Here is a 19,566-nt window from a genome sequence, read left to right as displayed (position 1 = left end):
CAAAGCACAGTTGGTTGGGCAGCACTTGAGCTTGTGGGCTTAAGACTGGGAAAGCATTTGCTTGCATTTCAGAGCAAAGTAGCTCCATTTTCATTTAATTCCACTGTTCCTCATTGGTCTGTGTTAATATAGCAATTCCCCAGTGCAAAGATGAAGAACAACCATCTACAGTCACTTAACTGTACTGATTGAGGTGTAATTAGCATCCTGAAGGCAGTTCTTGCTCTGGTGGGGGGGACCTGCTGCTGCACTGGAGTGGACATGGGGGAGGATGCTCAGCTTCCCAGTATAGATTTTATTTGTTGTTGTTCTTGTTGTTTAAACTACTGTTCAAGTATTTATGACTGTGAGATAGCCTCTGTGGTAGTATTACATACAGATATTCAATATAAATATGCATTTAACTCGTTATTCTAACACAACAATTTCTGTACCCTATTACGATGGCGACACAGATAATGAAAAATATGTCCTTCCCTCCTAATGTGGGCCGTACTAAGAGACACAACAGAATCCACTGAACCCTTTCCGAGTTATAACCACCTCCAGATGGAGCATTTAAGGCAAAAAACCCTGCAAAGCTCTATAATACCATATACATTACATAGCACTTCTAGTCTGGCCCCTGAAGAAATAATTTGAGAGGCCTAGCTTAAAGGCCATAACCACTCAGAATTTAATTTTGTTAAACCATAAATTTACTATTTTGAATTTACAGCCTCTCTGGTTGCGCAGCCCAAGTCCGCCTCTGCTCCCGCTTTATTAGCGGCACCCAGAAGTATTAAGTACCAAGTCACACCTCTGCCTAAAAATAAGCCCTGAACAAACAGTTGAGTTTTACAGTAACAGCCCGATATCGCCAGGTGCTGAAACTCAGACTCACCACTGTTTTCAGTGGGAGCTGATTGGGTTTGACATGCCCTAGGATCAAGTATAACCTATAAACAGAAGCAACACAGGTTGTGCATATTTTAGTCATGTTTTTAGCAGTTACTGGTGGGATCACAAAGGGCTCTGTATGAGAACCTCAGCAAGTTCAGGAAAAGAAACACTGCCTTTCCTGAGAGCTTTTACTAACACACCTGTGAGCCACACAAACAGCAGATGCTCTAGAAAGCCACAAACTGATATCCAATCCTGTAAAAACAATTTCATTTGAAGAAGTCAACACCTGTGCACAGAAGTTTTTAACTCTACCAAGTGAAGATTCCCAGTTGCCTTACATGTATGCCTCGCTTGCACCCTTGCTTCATCAGACCCTGTACAGCAGTACACACGCGCAGCCAACGATGCTTTCCAGATGAGTAGCTCCTCAAAGCTTATTTTTAACTTCACAACTCAGTTTCTTGTGCCATTTCTGTTTTGACATCGGGCAGAGTGGCTGAGGCTGCAGCTGCTGCGACTTTGTGAGGCTGTTCATGTTTTGCCACTTTACTTTTACTTCTGTGAGAGACAGTAATGCAGGTAGAAAATAGGTATAGAAATATTCACAAAAATTAAGGAAAAACTGGTAGTCTATAAGCACAAATACCACAATGTTTAAATTTAAAGTGCAAAGCCATTACACAACATAATCCACAGCCTAGCCTAAACTAAGCACCCAGTCTCTTTGAAAATCTTATTTTTCTGCAGAAGCCTTTCCTTGCTCACCAGATCTTTTAGCCTGTTGCAGCCACCCACAGCATTCAGTATGTCCAGCGACTTACAGTCACTTCGAAGTATGCACTTGGCCATGCTAAAGCTTCCCTCCCCTCCCCACCCCACCCCCCCCCCCCCAAAAAAAAAAAAAAAAGTAATTTAGGGGATATTTTGGGAACTTTGGGACTTTCAGATCCTAGTTCTCAATCCCACACACACTTCAGTTGTGGCAGAATAAAAATCATGCCCAGGAAATTATCAATATGTTTATCTTCCTCCAGTTCACTGATGATACCAAGAATGTATTTTTAACTAAGAAGTAAAAGTTACAATAACGGGGGGGTGACAGCATTGAGAACTAAACGTTTTAAAGTTGCTGTCCCTCTCTACTCAACAAACATCCAGAACTCAACTAATACCAAGGGAAAAAGCTAGTGGCACTTTTCCAGAAAATATTTATAGGTTTTAAGTGTGCTCATTTTCTTGTCCCTCCCCTACTATTGCTTTCACAAGATCCATAAAACTAACCTCCCAACAAGCTTTTCTCAGGCTAGGGTTTGGGGTTTTTTCCACATTATTGACCGCTCATACAACAATGCTGCTTTTTTCCTCTTCCCAAAGCCACAGGCTTGCTTACTAAAATTGGAAACACAAATCCCTTTTCAGCAGTAGAGCTCACAAGCACACACACAAATATTTACCAGTTTAACTGGACAAGAATAAACTTCATCAAGGTTTTGTGACTTAGAAAAGCTTGTGTTATTTACTTGCTCACAAAGGACTAATTAAATACCCGATGAGCCCACCCTCTGTTTGCAGGGCTGTCAGTCAACATGCTGGAATCATTATAATACAAATTTGAAAAAGACATTTTCCAATATCACAGGTTTTTTTATTGGTAGCTTTCCTTAGGGAGAAGGCAGCAGGGGTTTTGCCTGCTTTGCGTCTCAGCTCCAATGCTTTTGCAACCTACCCAAACTCTCACAGCCCTGTCCCACTTGACTCAAACAGCACATATGGTGGTTTTAAAACAGTCCCCAGTGGCTATCCCTAGCTTTAATTTCATTCTCCTCTTTCACACTAGGGACACCGAGTGCTTAACTGCATGTAGACCAAGAAGTTGAGGTCCAGGCACCTCAACATTATGCCAGAGCCTGTGTCCTTACTCTCTGTTCTCCATCCCCATCACTCACTGGCAAAATTATGATACTGAGACCCAACTTCTCTTTTTTGCTGCTTGGATCTTCCACCAGTAACTGGGATTTTGAGAAGCTCCAAGGTGATGTTGGTTTCAAATGAAAGAACAATCAAAAGAATCCTTCTTGAAAGGCACCCGATACCTACTGCAACTACGTTAAGTGTCAGCTGGGCCAGCAAAAGCCTTGGGATAGTGTCCATTTCCTCCAGTTGAAGAGACATATAGAACCAAATGAACTCTGATTCCACATACCCCTTAGCAAACGATTGTGACCACTTTCAACTAGTGCCTGTGCCACCATGGATTAGCCAGCAAACAATTAGTATTATATGATAAGATTCAAATGCATATTACTGTCTGGTCGCTATGGTTTCCCTCTGAGCTTTTACTAGATAAAAGTTCATGTATTTCCTTGGCATTCAAACAAAAATTGTTATGCAAATACTGGTGCAATTATTTCTCTAATAAGGTTACCTCTAAAGGAAGTGTCACAGGCTCAGCCCTTTTTGTCCCTTTGAAGTGCTTTGTCATCCAAAATAATAAAGTGCTGAGATGGACTCTTTCACTTACCTGATCTCGTGACACACTGACATCCTGACATCTTCCACTTTAAAGACATAAATGGAAAGAAATCCAAGCAGTACAGATCATCTTCAGTGTTTCACTGTAACAGGCCTGGGGGAGATGTTCCTATCCAGTTCTGCTGACCCAGTCTTGGCAAACACATGCTCATACTAAGATGCCTCAAACTTTTACACTTTCAAGCATCCTTTTATTTAAAATGGTCCTAAAGCTGGACAAGTTTGCTCTATGTACAGAGTGGAAAACAGGTGACACCTCAGTTGAAATTTTTAAATGCAGTTCTGAAGTCAGAGATACAATTCAGATTTAATCCATAAGTAAGACTACAGAGTTACAAAATGGACTCAAGACTTGTCACTGAGCAACATCTTTCCCAACTTCTCTGAGCACACCACCTTCAACTCCCCTCTTACTCCCCTTCTCTTTTTCACTCCTCTTTTGTATCACCATAATTAGCATAGGATTAATTTACAGTGCATTCTTCGCTTTACTTCTCTTTCCTTCATGTGCCTATACAAGGAATGGTTTCATTGTTGTTGCTATTGTGGCCTTGCTATTACTAAAAAGATTATAATTTCATTTGTGTTTAGAAATAATACCGCTCTTGCCAAATGCCAAGTCTTCTGTTCTCTGCACTGGCTGCCCATCAAGTTTACGTCAAATTCAGCCAAACTCAAAGGCTAATGACAAGGGCAGGGAGGGAAAGAGCAGAAGAGTTTGCTTTCCCCATCTTCCTTCTCTGAAGATATCCCACACTCGCCTGTATGTGGTCCTGTGCGACCTGCTGTAGATGAACTTGCTTTAGCAGGGGAGTTGGACTACATGATCTCCAGAGCTGCCTTCCAACCCCTGCCATTCTGTGGGTCTGTGAATACTGACAAGATAGCAAATTACATTGTTAATGGACAAGGAATGGATTTACTAGCACCAGGGTTTTAAACATTCAGCTCTAACAGCTTTGCAGCTTGCATCTGTACTCACACAGATGTCAGTACAATTTTTTATTATTCACCTTCATTACTTGTGAGAAGGCACTTTTAAAGATTACTATTACCATGAACAAGGCAACAGCCTGAAAGACCACACAAGAAATTATTCAAATCCCCTTGCTTTACGCTAAGCTCAACATACGCTTTTCATCCTGATTTTAATGCCGACGTTTTCTATTTCTGAATTGTATAAGACACACTGACACTATATCCAGCGAGCAGGTCATTTTGACCTAGTAGCACTAGAAACAGCATGACTAATAGCAAATTAGATACAGTTTTGGACACGGGTCAGGGGGACATTTTGATTTTGTTCTGTGTTAGTACAAATATTTACAGTCTTTATAACATGATAAATAACAAAAGCACACCAGGAGTTGTCAATTCAAATAAAAAACTTTTGTCATTTCAGAGCAAGATTTACCTTTATCATAAAAATGATTCAAAAATTGTACTTAAAGAAAAAGGTAGAACTTTAGTATTTTTGAAAACTCGTTATTTGACAACATTGAAAACTGTGGTCCTCATCCCTGAAACCAAATCAAATGTGTGTAGCTGTCATTTAAGTTACCTTGCTTTGTACAGCCAGCCGTGTCAGTGTTTCAGGGCTAACCACAAGGACTGAAATGAAAGCTGTTTCCCTGTACTTACTCAGTCTTTAATTTAAGAGCCAAGTTTAGTAGTGAATACAACTACAACAAGTTACTTCTATAGCACTCAAAATGTATTATGGAGTTAAAAGATGCTTGAAATTGAATACAAAAACAATTTGAAGCCTGTCTAAAAAACCCTTTTAGTGATTCAACAGGATAATTGGCTACACTGATAAACCGAGCTTTGAGTTTGGTTCAGCTTGACAGAGCGATTCACCAAAAAAACCATACGACACTAGTTCAGGCACACCTGAATGTACAGAATTTGTAACAGATACTGGTCAGTAACGGAGAGTTCACTCTGTAGCATGAATCACAATGCTGAATCCCAGGACCAGGGAAACATTTGGCAAAAATACAGTTTAGAGGCAAGGCGTATTTACTTATGGTCAAGAATTCTTGAATCTGGAACGAATAAGCTCTGAAGTCATACAAGCCCACGATGACCTGCTGAAGAAGGCTCGTATCTTTCCTCAAATCACCGGCCTCATTTCAACATTTTCCGGGGAGAACCATTCTCCAGGGCATCAAAAATAGTATATTCCAAGTGTCGAGTCTGGTTACCAATTCCTTTTCCTACCTAGAAAACAAACTGTTACAAGAAAAAAGGTTGAACAGTAACCCTTGTTTTCAACAGTAATCTTTTGTCCTGATGGACACATCTTTTTAAATTATAAAAATAGTTTTCTGGGCAGCAACAGGACATTCTTCTTCCATGCTCTCTCTCTCTCTCTCACATGAGGCAGAGCCCTCCCCTGCAGATTAGACATTTGATCCAAACTGACTCCATATGGGACCAGCTCAGCCGTCTGTGCTTCATGCTCCAGGAATTACAAACACTTCTGGAAATGCACAAAAGGCCACCTGAGATGACTCAATATACAATGTCAACATTTGAACTTACTAAGTTGTGGACACAGTGTTGCTGGCTCCAGAGGAAGAATTCCTTTTCTGCCTTCTTCCCCCACAAACTCTGTTCGACAAGCTCATTAGAGTTTGTGTACTACATGGACACAAGTTGCCTTGAGGATTATACTTGATGTGTTCTGCCTTCCACAAGCGGGCTGAACCCTAAATAGCTTTGTGGTAGCTCAGCTGAAACCAGAAATGATAGAAATACAGCAAGCAAGAACAAAGCAGGGACACCCTCCCACCCAAACCCCCTCCAAAAATCCAACCAATACATGGATGAGTCCACATAAATCTTCCTCAGTTTCCCCCTATCCTTTGGTCTGGTTCTGAGCTTGCACTGAGTTTTTGCAGGACGCGTAGTTAAAAAGGCACCATCTTAGGCACTTGTGTGCCAGACAGCACAGCACAATTGTGTAAGGGCTCCTATGGAAACTACTGAGTCTACAAGGTTCACAGCTAAATCTAATCTGACTGCATCAGAAGTAGCTTCTGGCAGAGATAGTGCATTCTTACCTGTTTGTCAGAGATTACCTATTTTCTAGGCTTAGTTCAGTAACACCTCAGACAGTGAAGAGCTGACAGGGATCTGAGGTAAACCACCAAACACAATTGCTTTGCATTTAAAAGTATTAAAGACACAAAATAGGTTATTTCTTAAACTGGCGTTTTTCAAGAGTCAGTCTTGAAAACGGGCATTACTTTTCCACAAAAGGCTACATTACAATAAAAACCTTAATAAAAATCAAGACACTTGAATGTATTAGATTCTAAATATTACAGAATAGAACTCTTAAGTCTTGCATTCGATCTAACTTCTCTATGAACAAACTTACTCGTTATGGTACTGAATTATCAATTTAAAAACAGTTCCACGGTTATAACAGAAAACGCATAATTAGGAAAACTATAGATGTACTGTCTTACTTCCTTAGGACAATTTTATTCCAGTACTTTTTTCCTCTGGACAGAGGAAGCTATTGTAACTGAGCACACAACAGCTCTTTCATAATAGAAAAAGTTACCAGCATGCACATAAGTTGCATCAAGAACAGAGGCTCTATACAATGTCCAGAGCCTGTTGAGAAACACATAGCTTTTATATGCTGTGGATTAAAGAGCACAACCATCTGGTCAGCTTTCAGGCTAAATGAGCCCATGCTATCCTGCATGCCAATTTGCACGATTGATAAAAAAGGTCTATTATACATCTGTCTCAGTAATGTCTGATGTTACCGTTTTAACAACACTCTCCTGTTTTATGATTATTTCAAGTTTTATACTTTAATAATACACTTATTTCCATGGATGCAACTGGCATTGCTACGTATCATATAGATGCTTTTCTCGCTTTATTATGTAGAATTAATATTTAAAGGATAATGGCACTAAACTGACACTTTTTTCATTGGTTTTAGTTCCTTCTTCCAACTTTTTACAAAGTCACTATCGCAGAAACCAAAAGGTGAAGGATTAAAAGAAGTCTTCACAAAAGCTCTAAGGATTGATATTTAATGAACTGTGAGATGTAAATCAATGCGCAACAGCACAGTTTAAGCTTAAAATACTAGGATAACATTTATATTAAAAATAATTCACCTACAGATAATACAGTCTAGTGTTTATTGTATGTTATGGAAGGTACACTTGAATTTCAAAAATTTAAAACATATAAAAAGTGGTTAAGGGCTAACATTTTATCAACATGTGATAAATGTGTAAGAATGTTTATTATACAGCAGGGTACAATGGTAGTGTTAATGCCAACAGGGCACCACAGAAGTTAGTTTAAAAAAAATTTCCACTATGCTTTATACAAACAACACCACTTGCTGTTGTTTAAGAGTACTGGGAGAGGATCGCTGTCTGAAGGATAAGCAGTCCTATAACATTTTTAATGTTAGATAGTGTCATAGTATGTAGATTGGTGAATGTTTAAAAATAAAACTAGAAATGCTGTAATTACTTCACAGAAATGCACATCCAATATTTGTTTTCAATAAGAACAATAGGTACAAGATTATAACTCTCCCTATATGAAATAATTTACACACAGATGAAAGCTACACTATCTAAAAATAATCACTAAATACAATTTTTTTCTGGGAAATAAACAAGCCATTTTTGTTTTGCATGATCAATATCAAAAACATATAGCAGAAGTAGTATTTTTTAAACATAACTGATGCTCTAAAATAAAAAAAAAAAGGAAGAAATGAGAAAAAAGATTTTCCATGAATGTGCAACCTAAAATCAACCAAGCTTATATTGTAGTACAACCATATTAAGAAACCACTGATCAGAAATACAACTTTATGGAAAAAGTTTATAATCCACAAAACTGTTCATCAGGCCATGAAGTAAAATAGCTCCACAGTTTACAGATAAAACTGAGGCCACATAGATGCGTGCTATGTCTTATCTCCAGTAAGTAGATACTTAGGCAGAGGATGGGATACTTTGTTTGTAGACAGCATGGTATGCATTTCTCAGCAAGACATAAGGAAAACAAGACTCCAAGAGATCCATTGTCAGGAATGGAGACTCCTGCACAATCTGAAAAATACCAGAGAAACACAAGGTTTTGCAGAACACCTTCTACTGCCTGCTGCTGCTAATCTATTTCATGGAGATACTTCTGGTCTGCACCACAACACCACTCACATATTTCACAGCAAAAAGAAATAACACAAAGCTTAAACTTTGGGGAGAAGCATGTTGCTATAAACTCACCACTTCTCAAAGTTAGTCATTTAGCTTTCATATATATATATATATATATATATATATAGTCATATAGCACTCCTGCCACTTCCGAAAGATACAGAACACTGAAAGGAAAATCTCTGAGGAGGGAGAATTCTCTCCAACACACTCTGAACAGTGTTTCTTTAATGTGAAATTTCGTGTTTATGTTGTATGTACTAAATGATCAATGAAAATGATCTGAACAATGTGATACAATGTTCTAGGTAGCAAAGGACGACGGTAAAACTGTTTGTGTTGGGAGAATGAAAAAAATTAATATGCGACATTAGAATGCCAGGAAGAATACGTAAAAAAAAAATTCTGCTGGTAGATGAGCTACACCACACAAGGTGACACCCAAAACCCCCTTGTTGAATGATGCAATGTGGAGCCCACTCCTTAAGCTCATAACACATAAAATAGACAAAAGCTTACCATGTCTAGTAGTAGGTAAACAGATTCTCTGTTCCTCGTAGTAGTTTTGTCCGTCTCCTGGCCAATCTTTAGTAGACTCGATGATGCAAGCTACATAAAAATGAGTATTTTAAAGCAATAAATAAAACAATGCATTGATCGACTTCTGCTATTTTGCTATACACATACACACAAAACCTTTCAGAAGAAATCCTAACCAACAGACACCGTAGTGTACAAATAACTACAAAGGAAAGTCAGTAATCCTGAACACACGAACCATCACTGGGCTTTAGTCTCAGTGAGCCATTTCTGCTTATTTCTAGCAGTGTTTAATAAGCAATATACGCTATTTTAATACAAAAAGTGAATTAGTTTATTGCAAAGAACTTTTGGTTGTAGTCATGGGTTGACTATTATAAAGGCTACTGAAATTAATGACAGAACTTCCATGGGATGAAGATTTCGCTTTCTTTGTCCTTCCTAAAATGTATATACACTTATTGCATTTTGGTAACATTTAACGTGATTAGCGTTTTTATTGTTTGAAATTATACCTATTTTGGAATGGAAGGATAAATTAAGTTTTACTTCCTAAACTATATTTTTAATTGAACAAATGTCATCCTAAATATAAATCAGTAATATTTTATCAGACCATGAGTAAGCCTACAATACTTGTTTTAAACGATATCCTCAAAACTTTTAACACGTACTTAGGTATTTACAAGCTCTTGATGACAGAATACAGTAAATAGTAAATTTGCAGATGCATCGATAACACATTTTTTCATGCCTTACAGAAATTTGAAAAAACTCTTTTCAACTTTCAGATATGCAATCATCATTTATGCCCTCACACCAAGCAATGGCAATGTGCCGAAACCACGTTTACCAGAAACCGATTTTAATTTAAAATGTTAACATAAAGTCCCAATCAAGATTCCTATTGAACAAATTCTGTAATTAACCAACTTGTAACACAAAGCGAATGTGCATACTTCAAAATAATCTTAGCACATACTCATCAGTACTAAATAACCTAGTAAGCTTTTTTTCCATATTTAATTAACTTTGACAGGAAAGCAGATCATTCCCAGCAGTACATTTTCTTCTGAAGAAAAATGTTTTTCTTTCAGACTAACAGTAAATGATATATAAAAGGTGTTGGAAAAGAAAGATTATCAAAATGTCTGCGCAGTAAAAGCAATGGTCTGAAACCAGTTTGTAAATGCTAAAAAAATGCAAACCTCATTCCAAAAGTTTTTTTATCACATGAAACTATACTGGCTTCCTCCACTTGTCAAACGCACACAACTTGACACAACCATTTCTCTTTCATCGTTTACAGCCAGCAGTTGCATTAGACAAGGTCAATGGCCAAAGGTTTTTTCTGTTTTACAAAATGCAATGAACTCCCAGAAATAAAAGCTCCTTTTAAGAAAAAAAAAAAAAAAATTGTTTCTGTGGACTTTTAATTACGGAAAGTTACCATTATCCTACTCCCGTAAGTGTGTAAGGCACGTAAAATAAGGGCCAAAATTATTTATTTCATATTTCAAGGCCCAACAGCAAAAAAAAAAAAAAAAAAAAAAAAAAAAAAAAAAAAAAATCAAGAATCACTCAAAATCAGTAGTAATTTTAAAAATTAAAAGTGAAGCTGTCATTTTAGCCTTTAGTTTCCCTTCAAGTATCAGTTAATGAAGAGCCACTTTAAAAATTCTATTTCTACTCAGGCAGCACAACAACATGTATTTAAAATGCATCACGACCACCTAAGGGCTTTTGATTTTTTTTTCTAAGCATCACTAAGGATTTCAGAAGCCTTGATCTTCAACCTAGTCTGAAGCATAAAAATTCCTGTCCCCAAATATGCCTGTAACATACTGCTATTAGACAGTTACTATTTAAGAAGGGCAGACATGTCAAAAGGTACAACTCAAAAGCCACTCTGGAGTTACCTTCTTTGAAAAAGTTAAACTAGAGTCCAAAACATCATGGGAAAAGTCTGCTAGAATCTTGGTTTTATATGCATTGCCCATGTCTTTTTCAGCCATGGGCCATGCAATGTAAGAGCTGGTATGTGCTAAAATACTAAAGATTATACTGAAAAAAAAAATTACACTTGTACTGATTTGCTACTGTTACTTTCCAACATCACACACAGCTGACTATTGCTAAAGGACTACTACTAAATTTAATCTATGTACAGACTTGTATTAGCAGTATGCTTTTCACTCTTGTGCACTAAAACCAGATTTATGTGAAATCAATTGCATTGCATCACAAATTAATATTACATTTTCCACCTGAATTTGAAAATACTTCCTGAAGTCAACAGGTATTTTTCTTGTTGCCTGCACTGTATTATACAGTAACTTTAGTTTCTCTGCAACCTCTAACTACAGGAAAATAAGTACCTTTACAAGCATTATGAAGCAATATTGCTATTGGAATAAATGTTGTTTAATCCATGCTCATCCATACTACTGTAAATCTTTATAACATGCCTTTGTGATTAAGATTCCTCATGGCTGATCAAAGCTGTAAAGGTAACACTTGCAATGACAAACACATTGATGATTTAATGACAGCACTGTGCAAGCTAGACTATGTATAAAAATGGATCGAGGGCATTAGGGAGTGAGAGTTCCCCTTTTTAGAGGAGCTTGCTCTAGAAATGAAGTTATACATACGGCCAAAAATTCTTTAAGACGGTCTTCAATGCTTCCCTTGTGGATGGTAAATAAAGCTGCAGCAATCTGGTTGATAGCTTTTGCCAAGCAATGAATGTTGTTGCAATGCCCTAATCAAAAACATATACAAATTACCTCAGCATCATGTTTGAAAGTGACAGTATTCTTTGGAAATTATCACCAAAGAGTAAACAGACTTGTGACAACAAAAGATCAACTTTTAGCATCTTACACAACAGGAACAAAGTATTGGTACTTCGAACTTGCTATGAGGAAAGCCACCAGAAGTACAGATCTCCTTTCTGAATGCTGTAATGGTCACAACAAGCTGACAAAGATCCATGTGGCTTTTAGAAATAAGGAAAAAGTAATAATATATTGGAAGTTTATTTAGCTTCTACAAAACTTGAGAGTATTACCACTTCACTAGGCTAAGAAGAGACATACAAGTGGGATTTTTCAAGCTAATTGTCTATTTTTTCTCCTCTCTGTAAAAATGAACAACACAGCATTCACCCAAGAGATCTACAGGAACTCAAGAACAAAACTGCAGAATTGCTAATTGCTATACATAAAATCTTGCCTAAAATTCACCCAGGCTTCAGAGGCCTGGAAGGTGATTAAATGACAGCAGTTTTCAAAGAGAGCAGAACTGCTCCTCAGTAAGCCTGGTCTCTCTTCTAGGCAAATTAAGTCAGATCTGCTACTTTAAAATTAATAGACCCCTGGGCAAGTATCTTGGCAAAATGCTAGCATATGAAAAGGAGGAGGTCTTTGAAGGAGTTAAGAAGCATACAAGCATGCAAACACTACTGATTCTTACCAATTGTTTTTGATCATTGCTAAATACTAAGCTCATTTTTTCATTCAGTCATTTATTTTAACTCCAAGACCATGCCAGCTGAGCGAGGTCAGTAATTTTGAAATTACTTCATTTTTATGTCTCAGACTGTAGAAAAAGCATCAGCAAGGGAATTCAGCTGGTGAATCATTGTCTTCCAATCCATGAGTAGTTTCAAGCATTTAGAAAAGGCTGTCTCTTGTAGACAGCATTTTATTCTAGCCGCTAGACGACAAATTAGTTCTCTAGTTTGATATTTGACTAGCAGCTCAGATTTCTTACTGGGAACAAAAGTAAAGGTCTGTTACAAGTCTGAGCCTTTATCTGGAGCTAGTGGGAGAAACAGGCTTGATCTTGAAGGAGGCAGAGAGAACACAAACATTGCTAAAGGTGTCCAAGAACTGTCTGTATTTGGGAGGTATATCTTGCCAGATTAGAAAGCTGAAACTCCTTCAAATCTGTGACTTGTTGATGGATAAATTCAGGATTTGTCCAGGGAATTTACTTCATAAAAACCAGCATTTATTAAGTTTTCATTCTGGAAATAGCATCTATATTAAGTGTCTAAAGTCAGATGTTCTACAGTAAGGGCAGAACACAGGAAAAAAGTAATATTATGCAAGGAAGGCAGGACTGACAAGGTCTATTCTGTTTGTTCAGTTATTTTTGTAGAGTGAACATATTTTATATATTCCTTTTGCCAGACTCTTTTCCTCTCAATAAAAGAGCCCACTCAGTAAAGAATTACATAATACAGAGGCCACATCTCATAAAATCAGTAGCAACTCCTAATACGGGCTTATTTGAGTTCTAGATGTAACATATCTCCAGCCACAGTTTTATGAGATCTTAACTGTACTTACTTTAAGAACCCACTTTGAAACAGGCTTTGTCTGACTTAACGTTAAGAGTTACTGAATGTAAAGGAAAGCACAGAAACCGGAACATTTAAGCTACATAACATAAAACAGGCAGAGGATAGAATTATCTGTTGTTTTAGCCTGCTAAGACCCTGAGGACTAAGAGGGTCCTTGGAAGAAAGAAAAGTTTGAAGATGGCAAACCTCCATGAGCTCTAACCTGCTGTAGAATCTCTTAGCTAGCCTGACTCATGTTCTTAGAAATAAATTTTCAGAGGGGTAAATGTGAAAATATAACAACCATTAAAAACTTTTAGTGCTGTCCTCCTGGCAAGTAGTGTAAGTTTTGAGACTCTACAATAGGTAAGATGCTGTCGAAGGAGAAACTGGTAACAGAAAGTGCTTTCAGAGAGCTTCTTTTACAAAACTATACACAAGTAACATTTAAGAGATGTGGTCTTCAACACACATAAGCAAGCTCATTTGGACAGTTAGGAGATCCAACCTGATTGTCCTTTAACAAGCAAGTTTCTACCCATGCCCCTTCACATTTGATATTCCCTGATCTTGCCTACATTCTGAGATTTTCGTTCAGCCATCATTACTTTTAAAAAGCTTACAAAAAGCTGAAGAAATACTATGAGAGCACAGGTAACATGAAACAACTCTGCAGGCTACAGATTGTTCACCCTATTAGCAGAAAACACTGTTAACTTTAAAATTCCTACCTTTTCAAATCAATGTTCAAATTCTACTCATTGCATCAGAGACATATCCAACTTTTTCACAACTGGCAAAAGGCTACACTATCTGTTTAAAATGAAATTGGAGTTAACAACTCCCTAATCTCTCAAAATTGAAGAAAATTTTAATTAACCCAATTTAAAACACTGAACTCTGGTCTCTCAAAAAACATGATCTGCATATGACAGTAAGTGATACAAAAGACTTCCAGTCTTTTCCTAGTACTTTAAATTTTCAGAAGTCAGTTTAGACATGCTTTGTGAGTTAAATTTTGACCAGATTAAAAATAATGCAACTTTGAAAAAAAATTACAAAAAACATGCTGTACCCACTAAATGGATGCAGAATAAACATGGTCCTTTATGTGAGCCATGCTACCCATCGTGAAGGAAATAGCTTGAACAGCTGAAAGGTGACTTTTGTGTGTGTTGGAATAGTTCTGTCAGTCTTTTTTTTTTTTTCCCCAATTGAATTTTCTCTGAAAGAGAACTTTTTTTAATGGATTACATACAAAGAATTTCCTCAAGGTGGACTTTTTTTTTTTTTTAATAAATAAGTTGTTGAAATACTGTACAGGATACAATTCTGTTCACAGCTTACACCTTCCAGATTCTGTTTTCAACATTTTATGCTTAGTAATACGAACAGTGTATTAAATATAGAAAAGACAACTTGTATGAGTGGCCAAAAGCCAATGTAAAGATTACTAAAACATCTATACTATTAATGTAGAATGTACACTCTAGTAATTCCACATATTTGGATGAGATTGCCCCCTACCTGTCCAGTATCTGAACTGTTCTTAAAATCAAGTAGAAAAAGTTCTCTCAAACAAGAGTTAAGGAAATGCTTTTTAAAGTAACTTTCAGAAGAACCTTCCTGCATAAGGGATAACTGATTTTTAAATTTTGTTCACTACAAAATACAAGTAAATATTTAAAGCAAAAGTATTCAAGAAACTAGCAGGACAATTATGAAGAAAGAGTTCACAGCAAACATTTAGCTGACTCCACATTACCTTCAATGGCGGGGCTATACTGAGACATCACATTACTAGCCAATGTCGGCAAGGAGACTGCCACGAAAACCATGAGAAGACAAGCAATTTTATATTCTTCTTCTGGACTAATGTTTTCTAAAAACAAAACCAAAGTTCTTTAATTAAAAGAAGTAATCTTAAAGTATTTCCTTTCAACTGCAGGTAGCTTAGAATATAAAATGATTGACTAAACTGAAATTTAAAAGCATCAACAACAAACTCAATGTCTGCATTGTCAAAGGAGGAATATGTCAGTCTTCCCAAAAGACACAGGGTGGAGCTTCAAAATGTCCAGTTTGTTATCTACAAGAATGAAGCAAGCCACTGCCACCTTGTCACTTCTAACCATTTAGTTACTAAAACATCAATGTGCTGAGCAGAACAGTATTTTTACATGCTGGCATAAATCCAGTTATTGCTTTGAGAGAGGAGAGCTGCTCTTGCACTCTCCCTCCCGTAAATGAGTAGGTGGTGATGGGCAGTCACCTCAATTCACACTAAAACCTTGTCTTTTCAAAAATAGCAGTATCAAAAAACATTAGCATAAGATTAGTTTAAGTCAAGAGTTACTGAAATACTGTACTTATATCTGTACAAACTGAATTACTGAAAGCAAAATATTTCAAACAGCAAAGGTAAGAATCAAAATGCAAGATCCTAACCAATCATGAAAATATACAGAAATTCCCTGTCTTGTTCACCTAGCTTAAACTTTTCACAGCTGCACCACAATGAAAACAATCTATTTAAAATGCCATTTCAGATACTAGCTACCTTCCAAAGATGTACCCATGTATATTATACATATAATGTATATAAAACAAATATACTTTTTTTTTAAGGTACACAAAGAAATTGTGCTTTACACTTAAGTTTGAAAATCAAAATGCCCCTTGAAATCAGCTGTATTTTTGCGTCCCAAAATAACTACTATTAAAGAAAGAAAAAGCAACTTAGGTAGCATTTAAAATATTCACAATCTGATTATAACATTAACTATCCATTACACACAGGGAGAAAAAAGCAATAAAGTGCTCACTAAGAAAGGGAAAAAAGCTGAAGACTGTCAAAAAGCACTTCAGAGTTAATTCATGCCTTCAAACCTGCCAGAGTAAACAAAACTGAAAAACTGAGAGACTGGTGCTTTAAAAGCAAGCAAGAGGAAGCACTATACATGTTAGAACATTAAGATGTTTATTTTACCATGTTTCCCCTTGTAAGCTCCACGTTAACACTTGTATAACACACTGGTAACACAATGTTGTGAAATTCATGAATTGCATTCAGCTGGCATTTCAGCTCCTAATGCCTACTTACACGACACAGATTTGTTACAGATCTGTAGCATAGAACTGATCATGTGTTCAGCTCTGGGGTCCCCAGCGCAAAACAGACATGGACCAGCTGCTCAAGCAGGTCCTTATAGCAGCCTTCCAGTGCTTAAAGGAGGCCTGTGGGAAAGATGGGCAGGGACTCTTGATCAGGGCTTGGAGTGATAGGATGAGGGGTAACGGTTTCAAACTGAAAGTAAGTAGATTTAAATGAGTTATTAGGAAGAAATTCTTCACTGTGAGGGTGGTGAGACACTGGCACAGGTTGCGCAGAGAAGCTGTGGCTGCCCCCTCTCTGGCAGTGCTCAAGGCCAGGCTGGATGGGGCTTGGAGCAACCTGGTCTGGTGGAAGGTGTCCCTGCCCATGGCAGGGGGGTTGGAACTAGGTGATCTTTAAGGTCCCTTCCAGCCCAAACCACTCTGTGATGCCATGTCTGTAGTTGTTCACAATACAGTCCTATTTTCACTGTCCTTAAATTACAGCAGTTTTCACCATTAGCTCCTTCAACATCTACTCATTATTCTTTTCTAGGTCAACAAGTTAATTCATTTGTGGTTCAAAAGATTCTCAAGCTAACACATCAGTAGGCAGCAGGCACAAATAATTAATGTTCTTACACCATTTCTGGAGTTTGCTGAAGGAATACAAAGACCCCAAGATGTAAGTCTCCTCCTAGCACTTCAAACACAGCTGTGCCTGGGTGCATTTATTTTTTTGCTCCCCCTACTTTTTTTTTTTTTTTTAACATTTACATTTTTTTAAGTTGTAACTTCTTACCTGATTTTTGGGAAGACAATGCTACCACCAAGGCAGGATCAATCTCACAAGGCAATCCAGCAGCTGATGACAGTTCATATACATTCATTGCCACCTGAGGACCAGAAGGAAGATAATTACAAGACAGACAACACTGAATGCTTTCTGTGTAAACATGATGAAGCACAGTTTTGCTGTCATGTTTAAAACGTTCATATCAGAGTCCGAGGCACCAAGGAATTTCAGAGACTTGCGTAAAAAAAGGTGAAGAGAGACTCTAGATTTTTGTTTGTTTCTAACTTACATTGAACAGCTGGGTCATTACTTTGTGTGCTAGATTATTTCTTTTTGTCAAGCCTAACAAAGCTTGTATACTTTTCTGCATTACCTCCAAAGCAAACATCCTGGCTTCCAACTAACTGTTTCTACATCTTTACTGTTCAAAAGAAACTAACAGATTTTCTTTACCAGATCTAAAGTATCAGCTAACACCTGCAAATATATTTTTAGACAAAAGCCAAAAGTCACAATCTGGTGAAATACTAGAGTAAGGCAGAAATCTTACAACATTCAAATTGGATACCACTGATTCCAACTGCCAAGGATTAAGACTAAGTGGTCCTAACAACTGGAGGAACTAAAAGCATCTTGAAATGTTCCACTTTCCAGCCAGTCCCAGGCTGTCTTTATTGCCATTAACAAACATTCAACGCATTTCTCTCTTTCCCCAATTTAGATTTTGTACAAAGTATCTGAAGCTGTAGTTCAGATGAATCGCTGCAAAAGCACATTTATACCCAATAAAAAGGACTACAAGAAATGCTAGCAATGTGTCCTACTGCCATTAACATTTGAGAAGTTTTACACTCTGCCCAAAAATTCTCACGTATAGTTGGTCAGGTGCACATCAGGGATATTGTGCAACCTATCCTTATTCATGTGCTCCAGCCTGGCTACCCAATGGCAAAGTTCTGATACGAAAACCATACCATGTTGTTTGCACAGTGCTATACTGTCATCAGGACATACGATACTAGCCTGAGTACAGCCCTGCATTAAAAGAATGACAGAGCATCTGGATGGGAGCTGGTTCACAACAAACTGGTTAAGGAGCAACAGTGGAACAAATGCAGCCTGTTTCTAAAAGCCTGTAGAGACATTCCAACAATTTAATATTAAAAATAACAACATAAAAGGAGGACAAATCCCCATTTTGCCAGTCACCCCAAATCGTAAGTTTCAGAGATACTAAAATAAAAATAACATTGCATAACAAGTATTTATTTCATCAACAGTTTTAAAGCTATTTATGTTTTGCTTGGTAAATTCAATAGATAGGAAATTACTATGTTATTATGTCCCAAAATATGCCCAATTGGGCAATTGTCCCAATCCACTATACAAAGCCTTCTAAAGATCTGTCTGTTGACATGTCTTCATTTACGAAAAAAACAGTCTGCCTTATTGTCTCAAAAGAAGACACTGTTGCCTACAGTTGCACTGCTGTATGTGACATGTCCAGGAGAAAGCTCAGACAATGAGCTGCTGATTGTCCACAGGGCTTAATTGTTAGCAGGCTAAGAGCACAGTTCTGGCCCTCCCAACAAGCTGTTTTCAAGACAAAGCTCTGGCAGAGTTGCAGGGTAGCACATGTCAGAGTCCCCACTATTCCCAGTAGGCACTATGGACAACACTATGCAGGTTTGGCTGCTCCTCCACGCACAGTCCTCTAACATTACCCAGGCAAGCTTTGTACCCTCAAACATGCCTACAGGGCATCACACCACACCACAAGATGTGACATCTGTGGTTCTTATCACACAAACACTAGCATGGTGGACTGTACCACAGCACTTAGAATTTTAGATGCTTTGAACTAGAAAAAAACACACACAAAATAGGTATATTTAAGAATCATAGCAGAACTACAGCAGACTCAGAGAAGGCCAATAGCCAAATATTACACGAAGCAGAGGCAACTAGGTGGGGCTACATGGTATGAGCCAGGTAACAGTCCTCAGCACAGTTTTATTTAGCAGTAGGTAGCTTTTTCTGCCATCGAATTATTCCAGTGACTGAAAATTACTCCAGTGACTTCCAGAAGAGAAGCAGCAAGTACTATGCTTTCTCGTCTTTGCTGATACAAATGAGTTCAGTGATGTCTTTAG

At 37.6% G+C, this 19,566-nt stretch overlaps 1 protein-coding gene across 6 annotated transcripts in view; it reads right to left on the bottom strand.

Annotated features, from left to right (window-relative positions):
- Window positions 1-8,217: 8,217 nt before the first annotated feature.
- NCKAP1 (NCK associated protein 1) overlaps window positions 8,218-19,566 on the bottom strand; it is a 61,149-nt gene continuing 49,800 nt past the window's right edge. For 4 of the 6 annotated variants that reach the window (XM_086466207.1, XM_086466209.1, XM_086466206.1 and 1 more), the window contains 5 exons: window positions 17,420-17,513; window positions 15,290-15,406; window positions 11,828-11,937; window positions 9,153-9,242; window positions 8,360-8,525 (listed from right to left, as the gene is read on the bottom strand). In XM_086466207.1, the coding sequence (XP_086322333.1) occupies window positions 8,409-8,525; window positions 9,153-9,242; window positions 11,828-11,937; window positions 15,290-15,406; window positions 17,420-17,513 (528 nt within the window). In that variant the 3' untranslated portion in view covers window positions 8,360-8,408. Of the gene's footprint in view, window positions 8,526-9,152; window positions 9,243-11,827; window positions 11,938-15,289; window positions 15,407-17,419; window positions 17,514-19,566 lie in introns of all 6 variants that reach the window. The other 2 variants (XM_086466211.1, XM_086466212.1) reach the window with 2 other exon arrangements.

Source organism: Leptosomus discolor, chromosome 5, assembly GCF_034619465.1.
Source record: "Leptosomus discolor isolate bLepDis1 chromosome 5, bLepDis1.hap2, whole genome shotgun sequence".
Taxonomy (NCBI): domain Eukaryota; kingdom Metazoa; phylum Chordata; class Aves; order Leptosomiformes; family Leptosomidae; genus Leptosomus; species Leptosomus discolor.
Note: the sequence above shows the minus strand (reverse complement) of the source record. Positions and strands in the feature narration are given on the sequence as shown.